General features: G+C 41.9%; 1 protein-coding gene across 4 annotated transcripts; it reads right to left on the bottom strand.

Annotated features, from left to right (window-relative positions):
* Positions 1 to 572: 572 nt before the first annotated feature.
* Positions 573 to 25,501, bottom strand: dnm2a (dynamin 2a). Of its 4 annotated transcripts, none has more exons than XM_044051850.1 (21): positions 25,052 to 25,499; positions 18,861 to 18,934; positions 18,512 to 18,661; positions 17,499 to 17,702; positions 17,209 to 17,307; positions 16,158 to 16,318; positions 15,905 to 16,047; positions 15,457 to 15,592; positions 15,283 to 15,350; positions 14,572 to 14,710; positions 12,632 to 12,718; positions 11,994 to 12,064; positions 10,778 to 10,829; positions 9,847 to 9,858; positions 7,583 to 7,693; positions 5,703 to 5,812; positions 5,476 to 5,587; positions 5,168 to 5,332; positions 4,193 to 4,416; positions 3,262 to 3,525; positions 573 to 2,961 (listed from the first exon to the last, which is right to left on the bottom strand). In XM_044051850.1, exons 1-21 carry the CDS (start codon positions 25,210 to 25,212, stop codon positions 2,889 to 2,891), a joined length of 2,616 nt encoding a protein of 871 aa, XP_043907785.1. In that variant the 5' UTR covers positions 25,213 to 25,499; the 3' UTR covers positions 573 to 2,888. The 4 variants fall into 4 exon arrangements, with proteins under 4 accessions (XP_043907785.1, XP_043907787.1, XP_043907788.1 ...); XM_044051852.1 differs by lacking the exon at positions 9,847 to 9,858 and adding an exon at positions 9,605 to 9,637; XM_044051853.1 differs by lacking the exons at positions 9,847 to 9,858; positions 14,572 to 14,710 and adding an exon at positions 13,758 to 13,896 and having other exon boundaries at positions 25,052 to 25,501.
* Between the last annotated feature and the right edge of the window lie 16 nt (positions 25,502 to 25,517).

Here is a 25,517-nt window from a genome sequence, read left to right as displayed (position 1 = left end):
CACATTTTGGACGACATACTAACAAGGTAATCAGAGGTGGCAGACTTGATGTTCAATTCCATGTCAGGGTCAAAATTCTTGGACAACGAGTGTGTTGCGTGAGTACAATGTGTGTACACACACAAAGAGCGACCATAAACAATACTTCACTCCCACACCATGAGGTTAAGTGATTATCACAAACTCTAGAGAAAACTAAACTATTACATAATGCAGCTTTACAGAGCCTATCAGTATGACAATGTCACATTTCCTGTAATTTAATTCAATACTATAAAACATGAATTATTTTTTATAGGCACCGACAACACAACAGCAACAAACCTGTTTTTGCAGGGAGAGAAATTTTGCATGTGCACTAGAGAACAGTGGCCATTGTGTGAGCAATGTCTCTCTAAAGCAGGCAGCCTGCAAATAGAAGGTTGCCATAGGAACATGAGCTGGTCTATGTCAGTCTGTATTGGATAAGACATAAAGAGGCAGACAAGGAAAACACAGGAGGGTCTCTACAGAGATACTATCTGAGAGCGAGCGAGAGTGGATCATCACACAGGACACAAGGAGACACCAACCACCAGAGCCAGTCCCTTTATTGTACACAACACCTCTTTATTTTTTCACCTTTTTGAATTAGTTCATTTTGTTTATTCAAATCAATTACTTGCTACAGCGGCACTTGACAGGGGTTTGTAAAACAAAAAGAGAAAGATTTTTTTTTCTTTTACAGGTTGGTTTCCAACCCCTTCCACCAGATCCACACAGGGGGAGGGAAAGAGGAAGGAGGAAGAGCACAAACTTATGTTTTACAGGGCGGTTACAATCTGAGCTTCTCAAGGTCAGGCTGCAGTGACAGGCATGAGAGAAAAAAAAAATCAGGCAGTAATAATTTTTATAATTTCTGATAAAACCTTGTGTAGCATAGGTCTGTGAAAGATCAAATGAAATGGTTCTTCAGTCGTTTCAAATTATGAGTTTGTTTCTCTAGCACTGTCACTGAAAGCTAGACCTGTGGAGCAATGCAGAGGAAGAATAAAAAAAGAGGCACATTCTGTCTTAAGCATGTTCTTTTGAGAAATGTTTTTTTTCTCCTTTTGTGTCGTCTAATAAAGTTTCAATTGTCTGTGGCGAGAATGGTGCCATGTCTAGACAGCTTCTCAAGACAGGATGTGCCTCTGTACACCACAACACCCGCCACCCGTTCACATCTACCGATCAAACCAAAAAGTGTAAAACATCCAACCCAATGTCACTCCCCCCCCCCGCCTGAGCAGTTTCACCCTCAACACCAACAAATGTTTAAGATTGGTTTTAAATGGTCAAACAAAAGAAAAGTTCTCATTATCAAAACATCACAACTGTGTATGTTGAACACACTCAGACAGTACTTGGAGCAGTAATCCCTGTAGCAGAATCTCAAAGAACAGTCCAGTAGAAGCTGAGGAGCACAGCGCTATACACAGCTGATACAACGGCAGCCAAGTCGCAAAGAGAAAATACAAATGCCCCGGTTATAAATAATGCATCAGGAGAACACGGATCGTTTTCCCTACATCCAAAGCTAATAAAATGACAGTGTTAGTGCTTTCAATGATGACACCGACAGTTGTGTTTTGACATGTTGGCCGTTGATTAAATTATATTTCTATCATCATCATCATCATCATCATCCCTGCAGTTAAACGTAATACAAGTGCTAATTTCCCCCATATAGTCGACCTATATACAATTTTTCTCTTTTAATTGACAACTGAGCCCAGAAAGAGATGAGCCACTTCCATTAAGCCTCATACTATGCTGATAAAATTCACAGTTTTATTCTCTCTGAGAGAAAATCCTACTGTGTGTTCTCTGTATTATATGAATCAACAAATCAACAGGAATGAATAAAGTCTACTTGAAGGCTGACGGCCTCATTTGAGTCCAACTGAGACTAAAGGGATTAAAATTCAAGGCGTTAACTACAGAAAAGCTTCCCTCAAAGTGCAGCCGTTCTTCAGCCGCTCCTGGGTTTTTTGTGCATAGTGTTCTGGTAACGGACTACATCATCCTCATTATGAGTGATTTACTGTAAGGCTAGGTTGGTTCGAAGTGCTTGGATTATAATGGTCAATCTGGACATCTTTCTTTTCACTGTGGAAGAAAATCTGTAGCTACTCCATCAGTCGCACACCCTGTGTCTCCTCCTGTGTTGCTTTTGCTGTAATTAGGTTTTCATTTTTTTCTTTTTTTCTTTTAAAGCTACATTTATCGTGGTCATTAAAAAAGGACGTTGTCACTCAAATAAAATATAACGAGGAAGGAAAACGGAAACGCAATCATCACCTCCAAAAAGAAAACGGTGATGAGGGGCTTTCGTTTTTCAGAATGAAAACCCGGTGAACAATAACAACCGGTTATGTGTGCATTACACAGTTATCTACACTTGGGCATGTGGGCCAATCTAAAAAGGTGGATGGAGGGGAGAGAAAAACCAGCCTATATCAGTTATTAAATTATTTGATGGGCTTCTATAAGGAATCTTGACAGAGGAAATAAAGCAGTTATTACAATAAAAAAAAAGCCCTTGGCCTGAATTTGACACACCGTCTCCTACAGATCGGAGCTAATGCATCTCACTGATCTGCTGGGATTTGTTTTGTATTATACAATTTCCACAGCAATCAAATATAATGTTCAAGTGGTAAAGGGCTTTCTTTCGTTCATGTGCACTGATAAAGACAGTATTAGCAGCTTATTAACATTGCTTGAATAGACATTATTACGGCTGGACGGTGCATATTTACACACCGCTATCAGTCAGCCCCTCCCCTCAAGCCACCACCTGACTGTGTGCAGATACACACACCCTCACAAAAACAACACACACATAGGTGGGATTGGCCACGGGTCTAGTCTAGCAGGGAGGGCTCAGCAGGGCGGATAATGGTGGGCCGGTGAGAAGGAGCGCCGGGGGGTCTTCGGCTACATCGGGGAGAGAAGATACAGAACAGAGACTGAGATGTAGTCACAAAGAGACAGTGGAGAAACTACAACAACCCAACAGCATGAAAACAGGGAAGATGAGAGGTCACAGGATGAGAGAGACAACCTAACAACCAAGGGTGAAAAGAGACTGAACGCAAAGAAATTATATGGAACGGGAGTGGAGTGGAGTGTGAGGAATGACAAGCGGTCCCTGTGACTCTTGAAAGAAAGAGGGTGAGGAAACAAAAACATCACAAGCAAACACACTGGTCATCACATCATCTAGCAAAGTCATACCTGGGAACGCCGGGTGGGACACGAGCTGGCCGGGAGGGGATCTGAGGCGGTGCGCTGAAGGGATCCATACTGCTGTTGTATGCATTTATGGGCGGGCCTGGGCGAGAGGGGATTGGTGGTGCTCCGAAGGCAGGAGAGGGGTTGAGTGGGGTTCCAAAGGCAGGGGAGGGGTTCATGGGTGGTCCTGGTGTTGGGCCCCGAACAGCGGGTGGACGGGAGGGAGGCGGGGCTGTTGCAGGGGGTGGCCTACGCTGAGAGGAAGGGCTGAGAGGAGAATATCATAATGTCAGTTTAATTTTCCATAATCACACAGTATTAATTCCCCCTGCAGACTGTAACATCTGACCGCTTTAATGTAGATGTGATAGAGAAGGCAAAAGCTTAGTCTAGTTTAGTATGTAAAACATACTTGGAATTAAACTTCACGTGTCATCAGATTCAGTCACTTCCACCTGATGCTAAAAGACAGACTACAAGATCTTTCAGTCAGTAATGACGGTCACTATGTGACACTCTGTGATCATTTGTGACGTGACAGACAGACATAACGGACTGGTGCCTGTGATGACACTGGCCATCATTTATCAAATGTGCCTACAGCAAAGAAAAGTGGGTGTAGCAGCTGAGAAAACCCTGCTGTGAACACCTGAAATGGTGTGTGATGTCATTTTGACATCGACGAGAAATAAAGCGCAGCCAGCCTCTCTACTGCAGCCACACAGAAGAGATAGGACGTCTTTGGACAGGTTGGGCCATCAGTGTCTCAAACCCCACAAAAGACAACTTGTGGTAACTTCATCACTCATCACGGGTGCCGACAGCCCACATTTGTCCGATCTTTGGGCTGAAATTGTGCTTCAAACGTGTTGCGTGACTTCATCATAAAGTTAAAGCTAAGTGAACTACATGCAAGTTACTGTATCTCTCTCACCTAGTTTCTGGTATCCAGGTATCATTTACTGGTGGGGGTACTGGGGTTGAGATAGTGCTGGTGCTGATGTCACCGATAATGTGCAGCGCCTCCTTGAGGGCATGATACATGCGCAGCATTTCATCTCTACGCTGGGCCTGCTCAGCTGACTCCTCCATGAGACTGTTCTGATCCCCAGATGAGTAGAGGTAGGCCAGCAGCTCTGAGTGGATGAAATCCTTCGCCTAAATGGAAGTTTAGATCATAAAAAAAAAACAGAAAGGAGCACTTTAAATTGGTTAAAAGAGAAACAATCACAAGGTTAATTCCTTGTAAAATGCAGTTTAAAGAAGTCAACAGAACAGAACGGCAACAGAAAATAAATCCTTAGCGCTACAGAACTTGATCCTGAAATAAAATCTTGGCCAGACGGCTGCTAAGTGGTCAATGGTGCAAATGTTGTATGAGTGTGTGTGTGTGTGTGTGTGTGTGTGTGTGTGTGTGTGTGTGTGTGTGTGTGTGAGAGCATCAAGTGAGCTCATTAGAAAAATAAAAGCTGATAAATGGATAGTGGCCAAGTCACAGTGGACATGCATGACAAACTCTGTTATAATTAGTGCCTTCAAGCTGGTGATAGTGTGTTATATGAAAACAGCCAACACTGCTACTAACTAAACACTATTCATCAAAGCTCTACGGTGCGATGACATTTAGACCTAATTAGAGAGTTCATTTGATCTTAGCACGGTGCACTGGTTTATCACGTACCTTATTAGGGTGCTACACTGGCTGTATAAAGGCAACCGAACTGTAAACATGAAAAGCTTGCAAAGCTTAAAGCATACAACGTCTATCCTCTATGCAAAATTAGTCACTTGCTTATTTGTCAGCACAGTCACACAAAGGTATTAAACCGAGAGGAAGTCAATTGAAGGATCAAGGATTCAGAACCTAGAGAAAACTGTTGCTGGCTGGAGCGTGCTGCAAAGGACTTACACTGTTGATCATGAGATGCATGATGGTCTTGGGTACGAGGTCTCTGATGGATTTGTTGATGATGCTGATGTACGAATCCACCAGGTTGCGGATGGTTTCCACCTGTCGCTCCAGCTGTGGGTCCATCGAGAAAGTGTCGGCGGGAGCAGCCTCTTCATTTTCCGCCTGAGGAGACCACAAAAAGGCGACATGGCATAAATACACAGTAATCATACATACACACACCTTTGTATTTCATTTGTGTGGAAGTAGCAATGATGACTGCGGTCACAGAAACAGACAAAAAACACAAATTAGAGCCCAAATACCTGATCCTTCTCCGGATAAACTCCTGCCCTGAGGAAGGACGCTTTCCAGCTGTCAACGTCCTCTTGCGAATCACAAGCCAGTTCTACTTGTCGAAGATCTTTGTACACGTTCCTACATACATAAAACAACACAATTGTGTAGGCAAATCCAGGAGTGACCACAGTGAGTACACAAAGTTAAGGTTGGTAATGTTCATTCACACAGGTCAAAATAACATAACCCTGACCTTTGTTCAGTGTTGAAGATTCCGAAGATGTGCTTTGTGGACATAAAGCCTTTCTCAACATCTCTGAGCTTCAGATTATCCAAAGGCAGCATATACTTCTTTTCTTTTTCCTAACGTGAGGCACACAGAGGGAAAGTTTGACAGCAGACAAACAACAAAACCTAGAACCCAGGACAGAAAGAAGCTTTATCAAAGTTAACATTCATGTATATTTTGGTACTGGAGGGGGGAAAAAACAGCAGTTGGCTGCTCTGATACTTCAATGAGCAGATACAATGGAATGCATTTCCTCTATGTGGATGAACACCAAGTTGGTGGTGAGAAATATATGGTGACGAAGAAGAGGAGGAGGAGGTGGCGAGGGAGAAAAGGAGGAGCATGAGGGGGTTCTGGGGGGTTGAGGGGGCGCCTGATTTCGCTGCTGAGCAAAGACATCTGGAAGCATTTACGTCTGCACTAACACAGAGAGCGGCACAGGCCCAAACCGTTACATCACTCGCAGCTCCGCACAATCCCCCACCCCCACCGCGAACACACACACACACACACACACCCCCACCGCGACACACACACACACACACACACACACACACACACACAACACTGAACTGCACGTGCAAAGACAAACAATCAACCATGAACCTACATTTATCGAAAGTGTGTGCATAAACATGCACTCCTGAACATGACCAACTGCCCAAATACAAAACCATACAATAGTACAAGCACCTTCACACGCACACTTGTATACAGACAGACAGACAGACAGACAGACAGACAGACAGACAGACAGACAGACAGACACACACACACACACACACACACACACACACACACACACAAAATCACACCCCCTCCGGCCCCCGTAACCCAGTACGATTTCCTGCAAATTCCAAAGTCAGATCCCGGCTGGAACATTTCAGCCCGCCTGCCACGTCAGTTTGCCTCCGCCATCCTCCCTCTCTCGTCCTCTTTTTCGGAAAAAGGTGGTCGACATAAATATGCACTTTCCAGTTGGCGTATGAGCACGTCGAGCACACTCGACCGGAGTTAGCAGCGATTTTGGAGTGATCTTCACATTTTGCCAAAGAATGGACATGACTGAGGCCTCAGGAAGAGGATCAAGCAGTGAGTATGGAAATTACAGTGCTCTTGATCATTGGAGGTAAATGTTTATTTTAGGTCATTCGGTCATTTAAATTTAGTCAGAAGCGAAATAATCAGATCATTTGAAGTCACAGTTGATGTCAGTGTACTTCCCTTATTCAGAATGTTGCTCTCCAAGTCTTTGAGTCAAAGCTTTGAAAACGTCTATAACATAAAAGCTGAATTTGCTGAGTCTGCACTTCATTTCTCAAGAGGAAATGCGCTCAAACCATATCTAGATTTTATGTGAGTCAGTTATAGTTTCATGGTAAGCGGAATTCAACAATACATGGTATGTTTAATAAGATGAAAATATCTTGTGGTGTTTCACACAGTATTGGTTCAGTTTCCACAGCTGTTTCCATGTGTGCTGCCTTTTTTCATCTGCACGTGTATTTCACCGAGTTTAATGGCGTAATGTTTGCTGTCTGTGCCCTCTGTACTACTGTCCTAGGATAGTGACCTTGCTGCTGCAATGACCTCTGGGTCCTTCCTCCTATGCGAGTCCTAACCCCCCCGTCTGCCCAGTGTTCAGACTACCTGTTCATCCGGCTACAGCTGAACAGTAGTCTGCACATTGGTTAGGCTGGGCTGGGACACACACTCCTCCGACCACTACTGGAGACGACACCACATCTTCACTTGCAATACTTAGTCTCTGTGCTGCTTTGTCATCATTTATTAGTTAGCCATATCCCAGTATAATAAAACATTGGAAGAAAACCTCCTCTTACCTCCTCATCTTTGTACCAAGACAGGGACTCAGCAGTCAGGACAAACCAGTACTCCTTGGAGCCTCCCTTCATGATGCTGATGTTGAGGGTCAGCCAGCCTTTTCTGATCACCTGTAGTGAGGCAAACATGTGGAAGAAAGCGAAGGGTGGTAGGGAAAGAGGGATACCAGGATGGACAGATTTATCAATCAGATTTATGCACTTGGAACATAAGGATTCTACATAGTGTTGCATTTTACTAACACTAATAAAATTCTACCTACTTACCTGCAAGGTCACTGATTTATTTTCTCTTATCACACTTATCAAAAGATTAATCTCTTGTGTGTAATGTAATTTTAATATGAAGTATGCTTGCAGTGTGTGGATTAAATGTAAAACGTGATGACTAATGAGTATGGAGTGACCACAGGAAAGTGTTATATACCGTGAGCATTATGGGTAAGTGAATATAATTAGAACACTCAGCTAGAAAATACAGATCTTTTTTCATTCTACAGAAAATGAATATTCTAATCAACAAACAGGACCAGACGGCGTCCAGGCCAGGATAGCCCAAACAGAGCCAAACAAAGGGCGGCAGTAGTATGTTAGTGTTAATAGGTCAGTAAAAGCTAGTCTATGTAATGGCAGTTAAAAATCAAGGCTAGTGGGTTAATTGGAATTAGGCGATACATGGGAAATATCAAATAAAAACAGTGATTGAGACGGACAGGTGTAAAGCAGGAGAAAAGATTCATGATGAGATGAAATGCAGAGCTAGTAGTCAAATGGAGTTAGAAGGATACGTGTGGTGCTACAAATCTGAAGAGCAAAGTGAAAAGTTAAAGCAGAGAGATGGAGGGGGAGGAAACATATCAGAGCAAGAGGCCGGGATAATTGAATCAACCTAAGGGAAATGAGACATGCCTTTTAGAGGAGCCCTCTTTGCTATTGTCTCACCATCTTTTTTTCAAATGCACTCACATGCACATCAAGTAAAAAAGGGGGGAAACAATCTGTAAAAAGAGCACTCTTGAAGCCAAGTAAAGGTAAGCAGAAATGCCAGATTCAGATCTTTCTTCTGAATTCAACCCAGCAGAGGACTGGTGTGAGTAATGAAGAAAAGAGTTCATTAACGTGAGTGCCAACACAGACGCGGGAGATGAGACAAGAGCATAGGAGCTAAACTGCTAGTTTACCTTGGTGAGGACAGAATTTAAATTTTCAGAAATAAGGAGTTTTAAATACAACGGACTCAAGTCAGTAAGAAGTGTTAGAGCAGACGTTTATGCTGGAATGCTTTTCTATCAGGTTGACAATTGTAATTAAAATCTTTTTCTGTAAATGTAAGTGATGCTTGTGTTGATTTGGTGAATGAAAAAAATGTTAAATCGACATTAAAATGATTGAATCGAGATAGACTTGCTGTAATTTGTTTGGATTGCGAGCAAAGAAAAAAGTCACCATAGGAAATCTTAATCAGCTCTATTTACAAAATGAACAAGTAGAGACCTGGTGACAAGGTTGACATATGAAAAAGACGGTGGATATTATTAGTGGATTTTTAACATGCATTTGAACTGAAAAAAAAAAAAGATAGAAATGAATGGAAATTTTCAAAGATTCCTAGAGTTATTTGTGTTGATGATTTTCATTTGATCATTTTGTTCCCGGTAATGTTTAGGATGATTCTCATAAGGCAAACTTTTGCATCACCATGCGTGAGGCAGCAGCAGGGGTATAAAACCAGAGACGAGTCAGAACTGAAGCCGACGGTCGATGGTGGAAGATTTATCTCTGTGGTTTTTATCACAGATACAGACACACACACACACATTACACTAAATTATGTACCATGGGGATAATTCATATCTTGTTGGAATAAAAATGTTAGTAGGAACACAGATGTGTATAATTGAAGACAATTAATGTCATATTAAAACAAGGAGATCAAATGTGCCAGATGTTAAACATCAGTTTGATCAGTCCAAATTACTGGTAGCTGATCAAACATCGGTATCATCAGTCTGGAGACTCTACCTTCTCCTCATGGACCTCTCCCAGTCCGACAAGCTGCAGAAGGGCAGAACAACTTATTATGGTGAAAGGTATTGATTCCTGTAATTGCAGGACTCAACTGTTTATCCTGTGATATCGCAGCAGTGTCTTTTCCACCCTCAATATATCGGTCTGACCTTTGTGTGATGGCCTCAGTTCCTCAGCATGGCCTACCACTGCTGCCCCCCCTGGCAGGGTGCATTTAAAATCTGTGAGGTACTTACCAGAATTTCACCCTGCAGTTATAGGAAGGGGAGGAGGGGATTAAAGCAAAGGGGAGGGGGCAGTATAAAATTAAAGTAAAAGAAATATGAGAGCAAGCAGGGAGAAATAAAGGCCAGATGGGAAAGAGGAGAGGGTGAAGAAGTGAAGGCCAACAGGTGAAGGGGGTGTGAAGAAATTATGAGAATGAGAATGACAAGTTTGAAGGAGAGAAACAATAGAGGAAAAAGGAAATCCAACCAGAGAAAGACAGGTGATGAGAGAAATGAGAGAGGGAGAGAGAGAGAGCAAGAGAGTTACATGCAATTAGAATTACTTCAAGTATACCACAATTTGGTTATGTCATAGTTGCTGTTCAGTTGAAAGGTGCAGGGTCCATGCACACTCTGATTTGCAATACAAAAGATGCATGTGAGTAAATGGGAAGGCAACAAACCAATCAACATTATTCTGAAATGAATAGCTGCGGTGCTCTAAAACAATCATGCCTGGATCACATGCAAACAGCCATGTATACAAACACTTGTTTTAGAAAAAGTGGAGAAGCAAAGTCTTTGTTAGGTTCTTTAATGCCACTCTCCCCTCACTGGCTGCAGTGTCTAAAGCTCATGAGCAGCACTGTCTCTATAAAATAAATACAGTATAATAAAAATACACAGGTTCAAAATATCAGACTAAATGCAACAGAAAAGGAGAAGCACAATGTTAACTATGTTGGGGTCAAAAGACTTGCCATAAGTCAGCGATTAAAATATTGTGCAGGGGAGTATCATTAACATGTAGGTCAGGACAGATTGTGGGCACTGAGCTAAATCACTGCTGGAGTCAGTTATTTTTGCATGGTTGATTAATAGGCTGGTAATGGGAGGCATCTGTCAAGGGAGATTAAATCTGGGATTGGTGAAAAGGCCAGAGCGGAGTGATTAAAGGTACCTGGTTGGGTATGGCCCTCTTCTTGTTTGCAGCTGTGTTCCTCTGCTGCGCGCTGTCATTACACAGAGATGGAGAGAAAAGACAAGAAATATTGACGACAGTGACACCACGCAAAACAGCCCATTTAAAATATTCACACTCAATATTTGAGGGACATAGGTCATACAGTCTCTTATGTTTATAATCGGTTTGGGTGGAAATTCAAGGTTTCAGGTGTAATTGTAATATATTATAACACTACTTCACACATACATGACAGTGAGAGTGGACCGAGGAGGGGTCGGGACAACATGAAGGGTTCAAAACGGTTTCTCTCAACAAAACTGTTCACACAACCCTACAACCTTTCTGTCAGCCCACCTGTTGTTGCTGTACACTGGGGGGCTACCATCATCCAGCCTTCTGTAGTCAAGACTGCAAGTGATGTCATGAGAACCGTTAAACAGCCCTGGCTAAAGTAATCCACGTGCCATGCAGAGGCTCATCATTAACCCTCACACACACACGCACACGCACACACACACACACACACAGAGGGGTTTGCTTTTGTTCTCAGCCAATGGCATGACACTCAGTGGAGGGGAGCCTCTCCGAACTACATACTGCTGTAAAGTCAGCTAGAAACTCTAGACTGCGCAGACGTACAGCAAACAAAAAGTGAGTCCTCTGCAGTGTGCAAATGAGTTTTGAGTGAGTAACAGCAGCTTCAAGTGACTGCAGGAAAACATCAGCACTGCTCTGTCAATTGGTACAGTAAACATTCTTGCGAGTGAAAGTCAAACAGCCTGCAGCAGAAGGGAAGTTTATCTTTCAAGCAGTCACACATGCTTGATTGACTTTGTTTGGAGGGGAAGTTGTATTACTGCATGCAGGGGGAAGAGGTGGGGAACAACTGCAACCTCGATCACTGTGGTATCCACCTCCTCGACAAGGAAACACATGCTCTGATGTGGCTGGATCACTAAACATAGCCCACTGACGCGCTGCAGTTTACTACATGTGGTTGATTGAAAGCTACACAAAGTGACGTGATTCATGATCTTGATGCCTAAAAGATGCAGTATTAAAACTCTTCTCTCTTAAAACACTAGAGAATCATAAGTGTACTCCAGACACAGACAACATATCGTTAATCAGGGATCACAAAATCTCAGATGAGGGTCATGAGCAACAAGCTGTAAGTTGGCCTAGAAGAGGGGGGTAAGGGTGTACATACTTAGCAAAGCCAATGAAGTCTTCATGGTTGGTGTTGATGTAGGACAGCTCAATGTCAATCAGCAGCAGAACCTTAATTAGAGGCAGAAAATCACAATTAGGGTGGAGAAGTCTCGATTAAAACACCGCTTACACAAAGTCTCCCTTCTGACATTTCACACTTGAGAACTGGAAAAATTGAACCATTACAGAGATTGAATCTGAAGCCAAATTTAAACATAGAGATGCAACATATCTTCTGCCAAACCAATATTATCAGTACTGTGAATTAAAAATAAAGCTGCAATATATCTAATGTAGCATAGTGAAAACAGCTCACAATCTAGCAATGGACATCAAAAGCACTGGAATTGAACTGCAGGAGAACATCAGATTTTATAGTGCTCAGTTCTGAATGTTAAGTAAAGCAGATGTGATGACACATTATTCAAGATAACAGTAGATTTTCCCATGTCCCAGCTTGTCACATTTCTAACTTCTAATCCTTACTACTGTGAGACCATCATCAACTCAATGTAATATTGTAGTGGAGCTACATTTGAACTGAGGACATAAAAAAGATCAACAAAGACCTGACCGCAGCCCAGCCTGTGTACCCGAGAACCCCTGGGCTGTTTAATCAACGTCCTAGCAACTGACCTGGTCCTTGGTCTTCCCTTCTCGTTCTCTGACGTAGGTGGTGACAATCCTCTCAGTCTCCTCTCGCAGTCTGGGGTAAGAGTTGAGCTGAAAAGCAACACAACACATGACTGCAGCACTAAACATGGACACACAGACACACTTATATTTGAGCTTGAGCTTTATCGGACTTACCAAAAAGTATCAGAGAGAAACAGGTAAGAGAAGTAAGAATAAGTAAAGAACAAAGACAAAGGAAAGAGAATGTCAAGTGACACTTCAATGCCACACATACTACAACCCAATGCGTGCGCTCGTACACAGACACACAAAAATCACACTTTTACTACCAATAAGTGATCGATCTACAGGGCGGTCAGCAGTACACCGTCAACCAGGGATGACTTCATCAAATGAATGTGGAGAGCTGCTTTTTCAAAGGGTCAAGATAAAGTGTTTATATTTTAGACAAAATGATAGGTGTTTAAATTTGTAGGCATGACAAACATTTTGAACCGTCATCTCCGGCTGATTGTAGCACCTTGATAATATTTGATATCAATGAAGACTGGATGAGAAGGGAGAAGTGAAGAAAAATGAGGTGAGGCAGAGGCAAACCCCAGATATGGAGGGAAAGACAGCTGCATTTACAGTCATTTCATGGTGTGCAGTTCTTTTCCCTGTCCACCAGATGGCAGTGGAGCCCAGTTGCTATGGAAACACACAATTCTAGCTGCCACTGGGTCAGGAGACACCACTGGCTACTCTCCCCCTCATATCATTCCCTTTCCAGCAGATAGCAGAGTGCAAGTCTGCCACATGGGTCAGTAAGGGAGTGAAGCCAAGCTCCGTTCTGCCCAGACTGAGGAGGATCAGAGGAAGGTGCAATGGGAGGAAAAACAAGGGATGATGCTGAGGTCAAACACAGTGTGGGACATTTCGACTTGTGCTTCAAATGTCAGACGTGACATGTAAATTGATGTTCGGTCTTAACAATATGGAGACGCAGGTATGGAACGATGAACACTTTTGAAACAGTGGGACACGGACGGTGTAGGGGGTTGGCAGAGACAGAGAAACGTAATTTAGAGAGAAATAATCCTTTGTGTTTCTATGATATAATCCCAGAGGGTGTATTCTGGGTTACCTTAACAGCACACTTCATGACGAGTGCGGTGAGTTCGCACACCACAAGGTCCACACATTTGAGGCTGGGCTCTTTGAGTTTGAGGATCTGCTTTTTGACTATCGCCTCAAAAGCCAGGTCAGGGGTGAAAAGCCCCGTTCTGAGGGGGTCATGGGATCAGATTTGCATTTGAAGGTGATAGACAGAGAAGAGGATAGGAAGACATTCAGAAAGAGGGGGGGAAAAGAGGACAGACAGGAAGGAGAAAGAGAGGAAATAAAGAGAGAAAAAGTCTTTGTTTAGTTAGTCATTTCTAGGTGTTAACAGACAAATCAAGCAGAGGAGAGGGACAAGCCACAGGTTTTTCACATCCTCATCCCTGACTAGCCATTTCCTCTGAAGTTAGGTCATTGTGGTAGAGATTGATAGCACCTGCAACTGAGCCAAATATAAACAGATTACACTCCTCCCCTTTATATTTTCCTGGCTACGAGTACAGAGCTGTGAGACCTGCAGCTTGTCCAGCAGACACCCGAGATGCTCAGACAGTTCGAGTCCCTGAAACATCCCATAACCATGATGTCACGTCAACCGTCACAACACTCCACAACACGACAGCGCTGCCTTCACACAGGGCATACGGGACTGGGCTGGGCTGAGGGCAAACTGCACAGAACATTTATGTTTTTATTTAATCCAAGAATTTAAGTGATGAGCGGAGATGTTGAAGAAAGCACCCAGCTAAGGTTCTCCACCAGCATACCCTTTGCCACACCCATGGTGTCCCTTGCCCTATGTCTCGGCTGGGTCGGGAGATGCTGGACACCTGCAGTACCTTGTTGGAACACTGCCTGAATGTGTTGATGAGCTCCTGAATGACCAGATCGATACATTTGAGACAGGGCGTTTTCAGCTTAACGATCTGCTTTTTCACGATGGCCTCAAACGCCAGGTCTGGAGTGAACAGGCCAGTTCTGAGGATTCACAGAGAAGACAGGCACAGCGACAGACAGATGGGACAGTTAACAAACACATAGGGCAAAAAAATAAAATGAATAGACAGATGATAAAGTACTCAAAAAGACAAACAAGAGACTAAAAAAATGTTTATGGACAATGGGAAAGAAACTGAAAATGAACAAAATGACAACCACAATATGGGGATTCAAGACAAAGCACCAAAGATGACCAGGTGTAAACAACAGCCAGAAATGAAATGTGACAGAACAATGTCAATGGGGAACATGTGACAACAAAAACACAGTGGACAGAGATAGATATAATGCAATACCGTATAATACTTAAATGCTCAGCAGACAGAAACAAAAAAGGGGTGGGTGGAAGAACAGAGAGGGGAAAATAGGATAGAGAAAATCACGTAGAGCAGCGACACTTGAGGCAAGGCTTGATTAAAATACATGAATTATAGTTGAATTAACGCTTTGATGAGGGGAGAAAGGAAAAGCATTTGAGCACAGGATCCATTACAACAGAATACAGGTGTCTATCGAGTTCTGGGGTGTCACTTTGTCTCTGTTCCACTTGCCTGACACCATGGACGTTCTTGATTGCATGACTGATCTCTCGCCTTAGCTCCTTCTCATCAAACACAATCTGAGGGACAGGGGAGAAAGGATAAAAAATGAGTTTAGCAACCCAAAAGTTTTACCACCCCAAAAACAATATTTCACTATGTCACTACTCTTCAAGGCACACAAACCTTGACGAGTTCAAAAGGGAAGCGTTCATGAAAGATGCGGTTGATCTTGGCACCACCTGAAAGCTCGTTGGTGTCCACCTGGTCCCCAGAGCCTTCAATGCATTTCTCAAAGTCTACACCGAACTGCTGAACCATCCTGATAAGGGTGGAGCAAAAGAGAGATGAGGCCATTGTTTAGCTACAGCAAGTGCTTTCCTTTTAAATCCATGCCAAAAAGTGCTCTTTTTAAAAGCAGCTTTCATCAGAGCAGTGATTAGTCAAATTCAAGATATTTCAACTCAGCTCAACATTTTTTTATTGAATTTCAATAACTGTATAATGTATTGTATTGCTGTATTGCATCATCATCATAACAGCCAACACCAAAATGGCTGCCAAGTTCTTCACCCACAACGAACTGACTGTAGATACTACATGCTTCATATGTTGACTTTTCAGAATGACTCACTGTAACAAGGCCTTGGTCTTGCGTGTCGGGTCATCAGGACGGAAGTTCTTGTACTCCTCCACCTCCTTCTCCAGGGAGAGGAGCTGACTCTGCAGCTTGCTGCGCAGACCAGGAAGTGTGTCTCTGATGTGGTTGGTCAATTGCTAGACACAGAAAAAGGAAGTACAATTATTGCAAAGAATTGATGACATGGAAAAAAGAATTGCATATTTTACGATTTCAAAAGACAAAAAAAAAGAAGCTTGTAGCAGACCTGGTTGAGTGACTTTTGTAGATGTGGTGTACCCATACGCTCTGCTATATGTCTATAGCTAGGGTGGGACAAGAAGAACTTCCTCTCTGCAGCCAGAGCAGCACGAATGTCTTTTTTTCCATCAATGTCTTTCTGACTGCGGTTCACCACACCAATATAACCTGCACATAGCAAGAAAAACAGTCACTCTAGAGTCAGGCGTCCTGCCTGTAAATGTCCACAAATGGAATTATTCTTAAATGCAAATGTGCATTGACTAACTCTTCTGTGACTTGACAGTATGCACAGTCACTCAAGATTTTGTGATGGTCAACCTGCCCACGAATGCAGTGACCCAATATGAGGTCCTGACCTCCCTTATTCTAATTCTTCAAAAGGTCACCTCCTATCTGACCGGTGAGCAATGTAAAGCATTTTCAAATGCCACATAGTCACACCAGACACCAGCGTTCCCACTAGAATTCCCATTCCTTTAACGTATTTAGATGTATCCGTTAGTCAAGATGGGGGACCTTAACAAAAGAGAATAAAGTATACAATAAAAAATGCATTTAATTAAAAGCAGGTAAAGATTTTTAGGATAAATAAATTGTGGAAAACAAAAGGGAGAAAATACTAAATTATTGGCTTTCCAACATTTAAAACATTCTGTTGTTAATTATCGCAACTGCATCGGCATAAACAATTGCATAAACATTTTTCACACATCTTTTAAGAACCGTAATGGTATGATTTTGATGTTGGCTTTTATCAAAAGTAATATTATAGTTGTAAATATCACTGAACAGCCCTGATGTGACTGACTAGTAAACAGGACACAGGCAGAGAAGTGGCCAGGGAAAAACAAAGTTTGTCTGTACATGCCCTTAGCCAACATGATACACTGCATTGGTTCATTAATTGTCTGTTTACCTTTCAATTAGTCAACATTCAAGATCTCACAGTTTCATGTAGCTGCCAAGCTCACTGTCAAACTCCCTTCCACTTGAGAAAGAGAATTTCAATCCCTGAATGTGTCCGTGTGTGGTGTGTGTGTGATCATGTTCCTCACCTCTACGCAGTGGCAGCAGTTTATTTTCAAGGATGTCCTTTGCATCTGTCCCTTCATCCATCAGGTCCAGTTTTGTAATAACACCAATAGTGCGCAGACCTGCACAAAATTACAAACTGTAACTACATGACATCAAATAACTCAATATCATTATATTTCCTGGAATATTAATATGCAATGCGTAAAAGTATTTTTTTTAGTTCTATTTGGTATCATTAATAAAAAGATTTTACAATGTATTTGAGGGTTTGATCACTGCCAATAGGTTAAGCAATGAGAAAGCTACACACCCTGTGGGTCCACCTCCTTGGAGATCTTCAGAGCATCAGAATTGGCCAGGTCAGTGTTGGCAGGCGTGACTGCCAGGATCAAACAACTCTCCTTGGTGATGAACTGCATCAGCATATCCCTGATCTGATGCTCAATGTCGGGGGGCTGGTCACCAACCGCAACCTTGGTCATTCCCGGAAGGTCGATTAGAGTCAGGTTCAACACTAAACCACATTGGAAAAAGTAATAGAAACGTGAAATCCAAGTACGACCTTCTACAGATTATCATATTTTTTTTATAAAAATGGAAAAAGCATTTCATTTTCAATTTAGCATTTTAATTTGACACATCATTAACTTGATACACCGTTTGAATGGAAACTCGGATAATGTGGAGGTTTGAGACAAATAAATGTTTGATTAATTGCGAGAATTCACAATAAAAGACGCTGATCCTGTTTATTCATGTTCTTTTGCATGGAGAAAGTTAAACAAAACCCTGTTTTTATTATCCATGTGTCACATTAATTTTCCTTCCTATTCATAAAAATATCAATAAACGTCAAGACTACTGGGATTAATGTAGCACTTTAACAGACGTCTGTGATGGGAGGGGAAGCTTTCATCTTATTTACAAGATACTGAAAAATTCAGCCATTTGATGTAGTTCAATTATTTATAAGTAAATATGTAAAGCACCACAAAAGAAATGAACACAAAAAAATTCACATTTTTACTGTGAAATCCATTAATTGTTTCTGACCCAGCAATGCATCAGAACACAACAGAAGTGAAATTATAAAACCGCAGCAGTGAAAAATCAACATTAGTGTTGTTCTAGCAGCATAGAAGTTCCACATTTTGTAAAACACTGCTGTTCTGTTGGGAAAGTAAAGATATCAAGCAGTAATACATATACAGTACTATCATATGATGATACAACGAAATATGCAATTACATATTCATGAATTTAAAACGGGAAAAGTTAAGTGTTTACATGTGTGGGTTTTACAATAAGACCTGTGGCCATTACCATGTGGGGAGTAGACTCTCAGGTTAATGGGGATGGGAGAGATCCCCTTGTTGGAGCCTGTTATCCTGTCAGTCTCCGCCTCAATTTCCGACCGCACTTCATCAAAATCAACAAACTTCTTTCCTTTGCAGTGCAGGAATTCAGCATATTCTAGACAAACAGGGGAGCAAGGTTGACACACAGGAAGACAGGGCAGAGGGAGAGAAAAAAAGAATATTAAATTAAAAAGATGAAGGCAGCGAATAGCAGACATAGTGCCTAGCTTGAGGCACTGTGTGCGAGAGGCCAGGTACAGGGCAGTGATGAAAGGAGACAGGGATGTGGTGGTGCACAGGAGAGAGACACTCACCTGCTTTATTGTTGACCAGCTGCAAAATGAGAGGTCTGCGGGTAACAATGCCTGATCCGCGAGGAAGAAAGTCCCTGGGTGAGAGAGAGACGGGAAGAAAAACAACATCATTTATAAAAGCAGGACAGATGAAAAGAAAGGAAATCAAAACCATGGTTCTGACATGTTGGGTAAAAAGACCGTTCATAGCAAAAAAAAAAAGAGACAGAGGAGGAAAAAAAGAAAAAACAGAATGGTCAGTTCCTCATTACACTCAATGTCCATTTGCTCTGGACGTGCCCTATGGTACATTGATGGGCAGAGGGGAATTTCACGCCTCCAACTTGTCTCACAACAAATCAAATGTGACAAAGTAATTTTGTCTCATCATGAGAGCTTAAAATATCAATTCATACACACACACAGTCCTGCTGTATTTGAATAACTTCCAGAAATACAATTTATAAATGCTGCATCAACAATAATTCTGCACTCTAATTCATGTCTAAAATATATTATATTAGAATACAACATATATAGTAATTTATTTTAACTGTATTGATGATCGATGATGCCATGGTCCATCACCATAAGCCATTGGCTTAACGTATTATCAATAATTTGTTCAAACCAAGCGATTTCCCCGATATGTGAATATATTTTTGATTCACAGCGGAAACAGCCAACATTTAGATGATGCAGACTTTCAGTAAATTATCTAGGTTCACAAAAATTTATTAAAACTGACTAAACTGTTTCGAAAAGCCAAACATAAATCATTTTGTAAGGTGGCGTTTTTTCATCAAAATGTATTTGCTCATGGTGAGATTCCTCAACCTGCTCGATTTACTGCTTCTAAAAGAGGAAGGGTCATGGCTTCCATGGGACACGCATTGCTTTTTTAACCTAGGCTAAATACAAGTGATAATGAAATAATGGCATCTTTTCAACTACAAGTTGGATTATGATTCTCAAACGCATGAGATGACACACTGCGGAAAGTTGAGATGAAAAATTCCTACAGGAGACAATAAAATATTTCTCACAACTGTTATTTTGTTGCCAATACAGTGACATTGTACCTGAGGAATTTTTCACCACATGCTCAAAGTTGCTCAGTCAGCCCTCAGATGGGGCTCCTCCTCCCATTTCAGAAAGCCCCTCCGCTGCTCTGCAACATGTGGTAATCACTAGCACCAGTCCAAGCAGGGCACTGTCAGAAGCCCGCATTCACTTTTTCCTCCCCACTGCCAGACCAACAGTCTTGAGGAGACTACATGGCATTGCCCAGCCTGGCTGCTTACGGCACACTGGACTGGAAGCAATACGTCAGCCATAGGATGGGAGAGAAGACAAGATCTGCCACACCCTATAGTGCCTGCCATTCTTGTGGTACTGTGGTGAAAAAGTGGCAATCTCTCACTGATGTGCATCAGCAGAAATCCACAGGTCTGAGGTGCAGGGTTGTTGCTGTGTCATGCACATTATGTGGAGCATGCTGGCATTTGTCCACATGGGCAACAGCATAGAAGTCCCTATTCTGTCTTTGTCAACCCACATGAAACTGAACCAAAGCGAAACGGACGCAAACACACTAAAATATACACAGTATTAAATGTCCTATAAATATATAGATGTATGCAGTACATAATAATGCAAGGAGATTGGGCTGTTACTTTATCCAGAAATCAAGTTCGAACAAATTTATAATAACCCGTAATTTGCTCAAATACGTTCAACAATGACCACTCCTCACGCCGCTGTCACCGCTCTCCTAATACCCTACAAAGTTGTTGATTTATTTAACAATTTTAATCATTGCTAATTTATTAACAGTTGGAATAACAGGATGGAATAAACAAATGGTAAATCACTGACAAAGCAACAACCCAACATAATTTCTGATATTGTATTGCTAGAACCACAAGTCTGTCAAAATGATCATGATTGAGTGCAGCTCACTTTTTATTTTTAATATTACCTGCAGATGAAAACATATGCTCAGAGTGCACAGATGTCACTGGCACAAATATTTATGAGCCAGCTTACAGGGGGGGCTGTAGTTACTTTGTGCATCCAAGGGGTTTCAAACTCCACAGAGCGGAGTCTCCCTCATGTAGGCTTGCGTCTCCAAGATGCTGCGACTGACACTATCATATGATATGGACTGCTGGACTCTGAGGGTTACCACTTAGGCACATATGAGATGACAGTATTTGCATTCCAAGCAGGTAATTACAGTTTGAATGTGAACTTTACATCCCACATTCAAAAAGTGTCTGCCCCATAAGGAAAGAGCTCAATCTGTCGATCTTCACAGACTGAATTGCATCAGTGGCGATGGCATATTGAAAAGATGCGAGGCCATGATTCCATTATTGATGCGCTGTAAATGATAGACGAGGCTGAGCAGATTGTGTATCATTTCATGCATTATGGATGGCCGAGCAAAGAGCATCAGTCTGTGAGCCACCCTGCATCTAACACAAGGGAAAGCAAAAGCATGAGAGGAGAGAAGGGAGTGAGCAAATGAGCCAAGCTCCCTTCCCCCTGTCTGCCTCAACAGCCTCTGCCCATTACAAACATGGCAGTGCATATCACCCAAATCCTCCATTCGCTGCAGGGTGTACAGAAGCCTGGCAAGGCCTTTTGAACGTGGAAACCACTGTGTGAAACTCTAAGGTCATGTATGGTCTTACTGGAGGGCGTAAAACAACTCAAAAATGTGTCTATGGTTTGGTTTTACATATCCTATGTCTCTATGGTGTGACAACAAACATATAATTGTGGCTACAAACACGATCCCAGTACCTCCATCTGTTATGGCAGGCACCAAGAAGCACTGCAAAGCAAGCATTACTGTCAGAGAAAAGCTGTGACACATAAAATTATTTATTTGACAAGGATGAACCCTTTAAAATAACGATCGATCTATGCAGCATTAAACCAATGACTTAAAACTCCTGGTTTGTCTTTACTATTAGTTAATGACGTAACATGTAACATGCTAAATCAGATAACAACCTCCACCCTGGCCAGCTTGCAGAGCTAGATATGAGGTTTCTCCTCTGAGACATGACATCACAACATGGTACAGCTAACACAGAGAACTGTGAGCTCATTATAACCTAGGAATGCCTGGAATAGTCTGCAGCCATGTTCGTAAAATAACTCAAGAGTAAGGCACAAATTAATGTTAACTAAGTTTTATATCATTCAATTATTTTCATTTGGCATCATTTCAATCAGAATCAGAATCCACTTTATTGGCCAGGTTTGTGCACACAAACAAGGAATTTGACTTGGTTCCACTTTTCGCTCCAATACAGCAAACAAACAAACATATAAACAGAAGATATAGATATAAAAATATAAATACAAAAGTATAAGTTACTGACAATATAACAAGAAGGTCCTTCAGAGTATGTTCGCCATACATCATGTATACCAGCAGCAGCTGGGTAAGACAAACATGCTAGTTTTTCTTTTAACTATTCATATCCTGGACATTTGCTCTGTTGATATTCATATTTTTGACATACAGTATACGATAAGTAATGCTGATGGTGGTTCTAGTCCATTTTGCTCTGTCGGTAAACCCTTCTAGTGTAACACTGTGCACAGCACCAGTGTTATGACATGACACGACCTAAATGAAATGCTGCCATTGTCGTTACTAGTTACAATGACACATTTCTTGATAGTGGATATGGATCTGTACATGTTCAATGTGTCAACAAAACTCAGGTTTCCTTAGTTTGCTTGAGGCAAACATAAACAAAGCAACAACACATTTAACATGGGGTGCAGTGGCTGTGTGCGAAAGACATCAAGGTTGCGATGGTCGCAAGTTCGACTCCACCCCAGGCTGATTGTACTCAAATCCATTGTAAGTCGCTTTGGATAAAAGCATCTGCTAAATGACATGCAATGCAATGTAATGTAATGTAACATCCACACCCCCACAAAAGGCAGAACAACATGACAATACTGAGCCAAAATATTTCAATCAGCTTCTGTCCAGTAAAGTACGCAGACCAGCACGTGTCTCTTCCTATAGCAACCATAGGGAGAAAGGTCATGTCTGCAATGAAAGTCATGAGAGTGGTACAACGAAGAGACAGAGACTACACAGCAATTACAATCTACCCCTGCTTTCACTCCATCACAGCCAAGAAATTAAATCAGAAACTCAGTTTGCTGTGTGGTGAGCAATGGCAGACATGCACAATATAAAAGGTAGTGAACTAGTAAGTTAAGTCACATAGTATCCATCAGATAATGTCATCAGCATAGAAAAGTACCAATTAAGCTCTGTGGATCATGCAGTGAATGACATGTTTTTCCCTAGTATGGAGCGACTGTCTTCATAAAAAATAAAATAAATTATTTTTATTCCCAAGCTCTGAGATAAAGGAGATGAAGCCTGTCTTCACCAGCAACATTTACACAGCGCAACCAGGACTGACAGTAACAGTAGCTCAGTGCTCATGGTTGATGTCTGATGTCACCACAGAGAAAGAGCAAAAATTTATTATCCTGAAGCACTAAACATTTACAGTTTTGTGTAACATATGACATGGTTTGCATATTAGCCACTCCTGAGCTCAAACAAACCCGTAAATCAACAGTGAGTCAACTCAATAAGAACGCCCCTGTTGCTATAACAATGTGCAGCAACTCCCAAGCCCTTCCAGGTGAAGTATGGCTCAACCTTATGGCTATTTGACTTCTACTGTTCCAGTTGACCAGCTTGCCTGCACGGCAGCAACAGGCAGAGTGCCTTCTTCACTTTGTATTGTGTGGGAAGAGTGGTGCCTAATACTTGAGTGTTCCTCTCACATATTTTTTTCAAAGCGCAGACATGTTAATGTATTTGTCAATGCCACTGCATATCAATCAGTAAGGTACTTTTCAGCAAATGGATGCATGTTAAGTTAGCATGTCAACAGGCAGAGAGCTGAAATCCAGCACAAGTAGTGAAACTGAAGTCACTGGAAAAAATTAATGTGTATTAAGTGGAGGTTCTGTGTGCATGTTCATGCCCGAGAGCAGTTACAACATGCTCTTGCCTGTGTGTTTACAACGGAAAGCCAGTCTGCATGTCATCTCAATAGCCAATTATACTTCCTCTTCTGTCTGGCCTGAATATGATTGTTCCGACCCTGTGTGGGTTGGGTTACAAACTCACTGAGTGTCTCTCAATGGAGTGGAATCCTGCTAAACAAGCTCCTTTTAGAGTGAGGCGGTTTTGTTTTCTTTATCTGCAGGGTGATATCATTCACTGCTGATGTGGTAGAAAGCAACAGGACCGGCCTGTTGAGGAGCACAGCAGCGTAACCTCCAAAAGCAAAAAGGGAAGAGGGTAAAGGAAGTTGTGTCTGCTCAAGATATGAACTTGTGGTAAAAGGTGAAGATTAATGTGAAACTGCATGCTTTCAGTTCAAAGGAAATATAATGTTATGGCAATAGAATAAATATAAGCTCTACTCAAACATCTAAAACAAGCATGCTTATCAAACAACAAACTTTCATATAATCACTAAAACACTAATCAAAAACTACTAGCTGTAGGCCAAATAGCAATTATTGGTACAAGAAAATCCTGTAGTACATTCTGGGTGTGACCTGGAACTATAAATAAAGCGATGGGGGAGACAATCACTCTGAACAAAAGCCCAAAAAGTCAGAGGAAAACAAGACCACAATGATCACCTGACAGAGCAGACTTCACCTGCTGTCCTTAATTGTAAAATGTTTTTCGTAAAGTTAAAATAAATAAAAAACTAGCAATGGATATTTACTCACAGTTTTAAGACATACAAATGCAAGGACGAAGTGAAGGACAAGCATGTTCTATTTCTACTTTTACGTTTACTAATGTTTAACTGTCATACCCATGAATCAGCACTTATAAAAAGTAAGAGACCCAACATAAAAACTTCATAAAAAAGATTCCAACTTCCAGATAAGACTTTTGTGTTTGACCGGAAGCTATTGTACATTATCAAAGCAGCTTTACGACAATTACGTGCTGGTAATTAATTCACGTTAGATTGACTCACTGTCATATGACATTGCCACGCCTATCACACCTGCTGGCCAATCAGAAAAAAACATAATTTAAAAATTCGACTACAGCAGATCTGCTGTAACACACCGTGAGCTAAATGCAAAACGTTATCTTCATTTGTGTAACCACACTCACTTACCTGCCAACAAAATTCTCCAACACTGAGCTTTTTCCGGCGCTCTGTCCGCCGACGACAGCGATTTGGGGAAGGTCTAAATTGCAACTCTGACCAATAGAGCTGAAAGCGTCTTGAAGCTTGTTGATGAGGGGAATCAGGTCTTCCATGCCCCGGTTCCCCATGGCTTCGTTCGCTCAGAGAGCCCCTACAACACAGCGCACACTGGAGGCTGATGCTAACGCTAACCGCGATAACTAGCTGGGTATCGTTAGCTTAGCAACAAGGTGTTATCGGGTTTCTCTGTTGAGTTCCGCCGCTTCCAGCACTTTCTCTTGAACACTTAGTCGGTTAGCGTCAACACGGTTCACACTTATAGCATTCCGTGCTCTTTCAAGCGCATTAACCTAACCTCCAGTCAACCGAGACAAACGGGGGAAAACTCGCAAAACAAAACTTCCTCTACAAAACACCATCCGGTTAGGGAAGA

The sequence above is a fragment of the Solea senegalensis genome, linkage group LG19 (assembly GCF_019176455.1).
Source record: "Solea senegalensis isolate Sse05_10M linkage group LG19, IFAPA_SoseM_1, whole genome shotgun sequence".
Taxonomy (NCBI): domain Eukaryota; kingdom Metazoa; phylum Chordata; class Actinopteri; order Pleuronectiformes; family Soleidae; genus Solea; species Solea senegalensis.
Note: the sequence above shows the minus strand (reverse complement) of the source record. Positions and strands in the feature narration are given on the sequence as shown.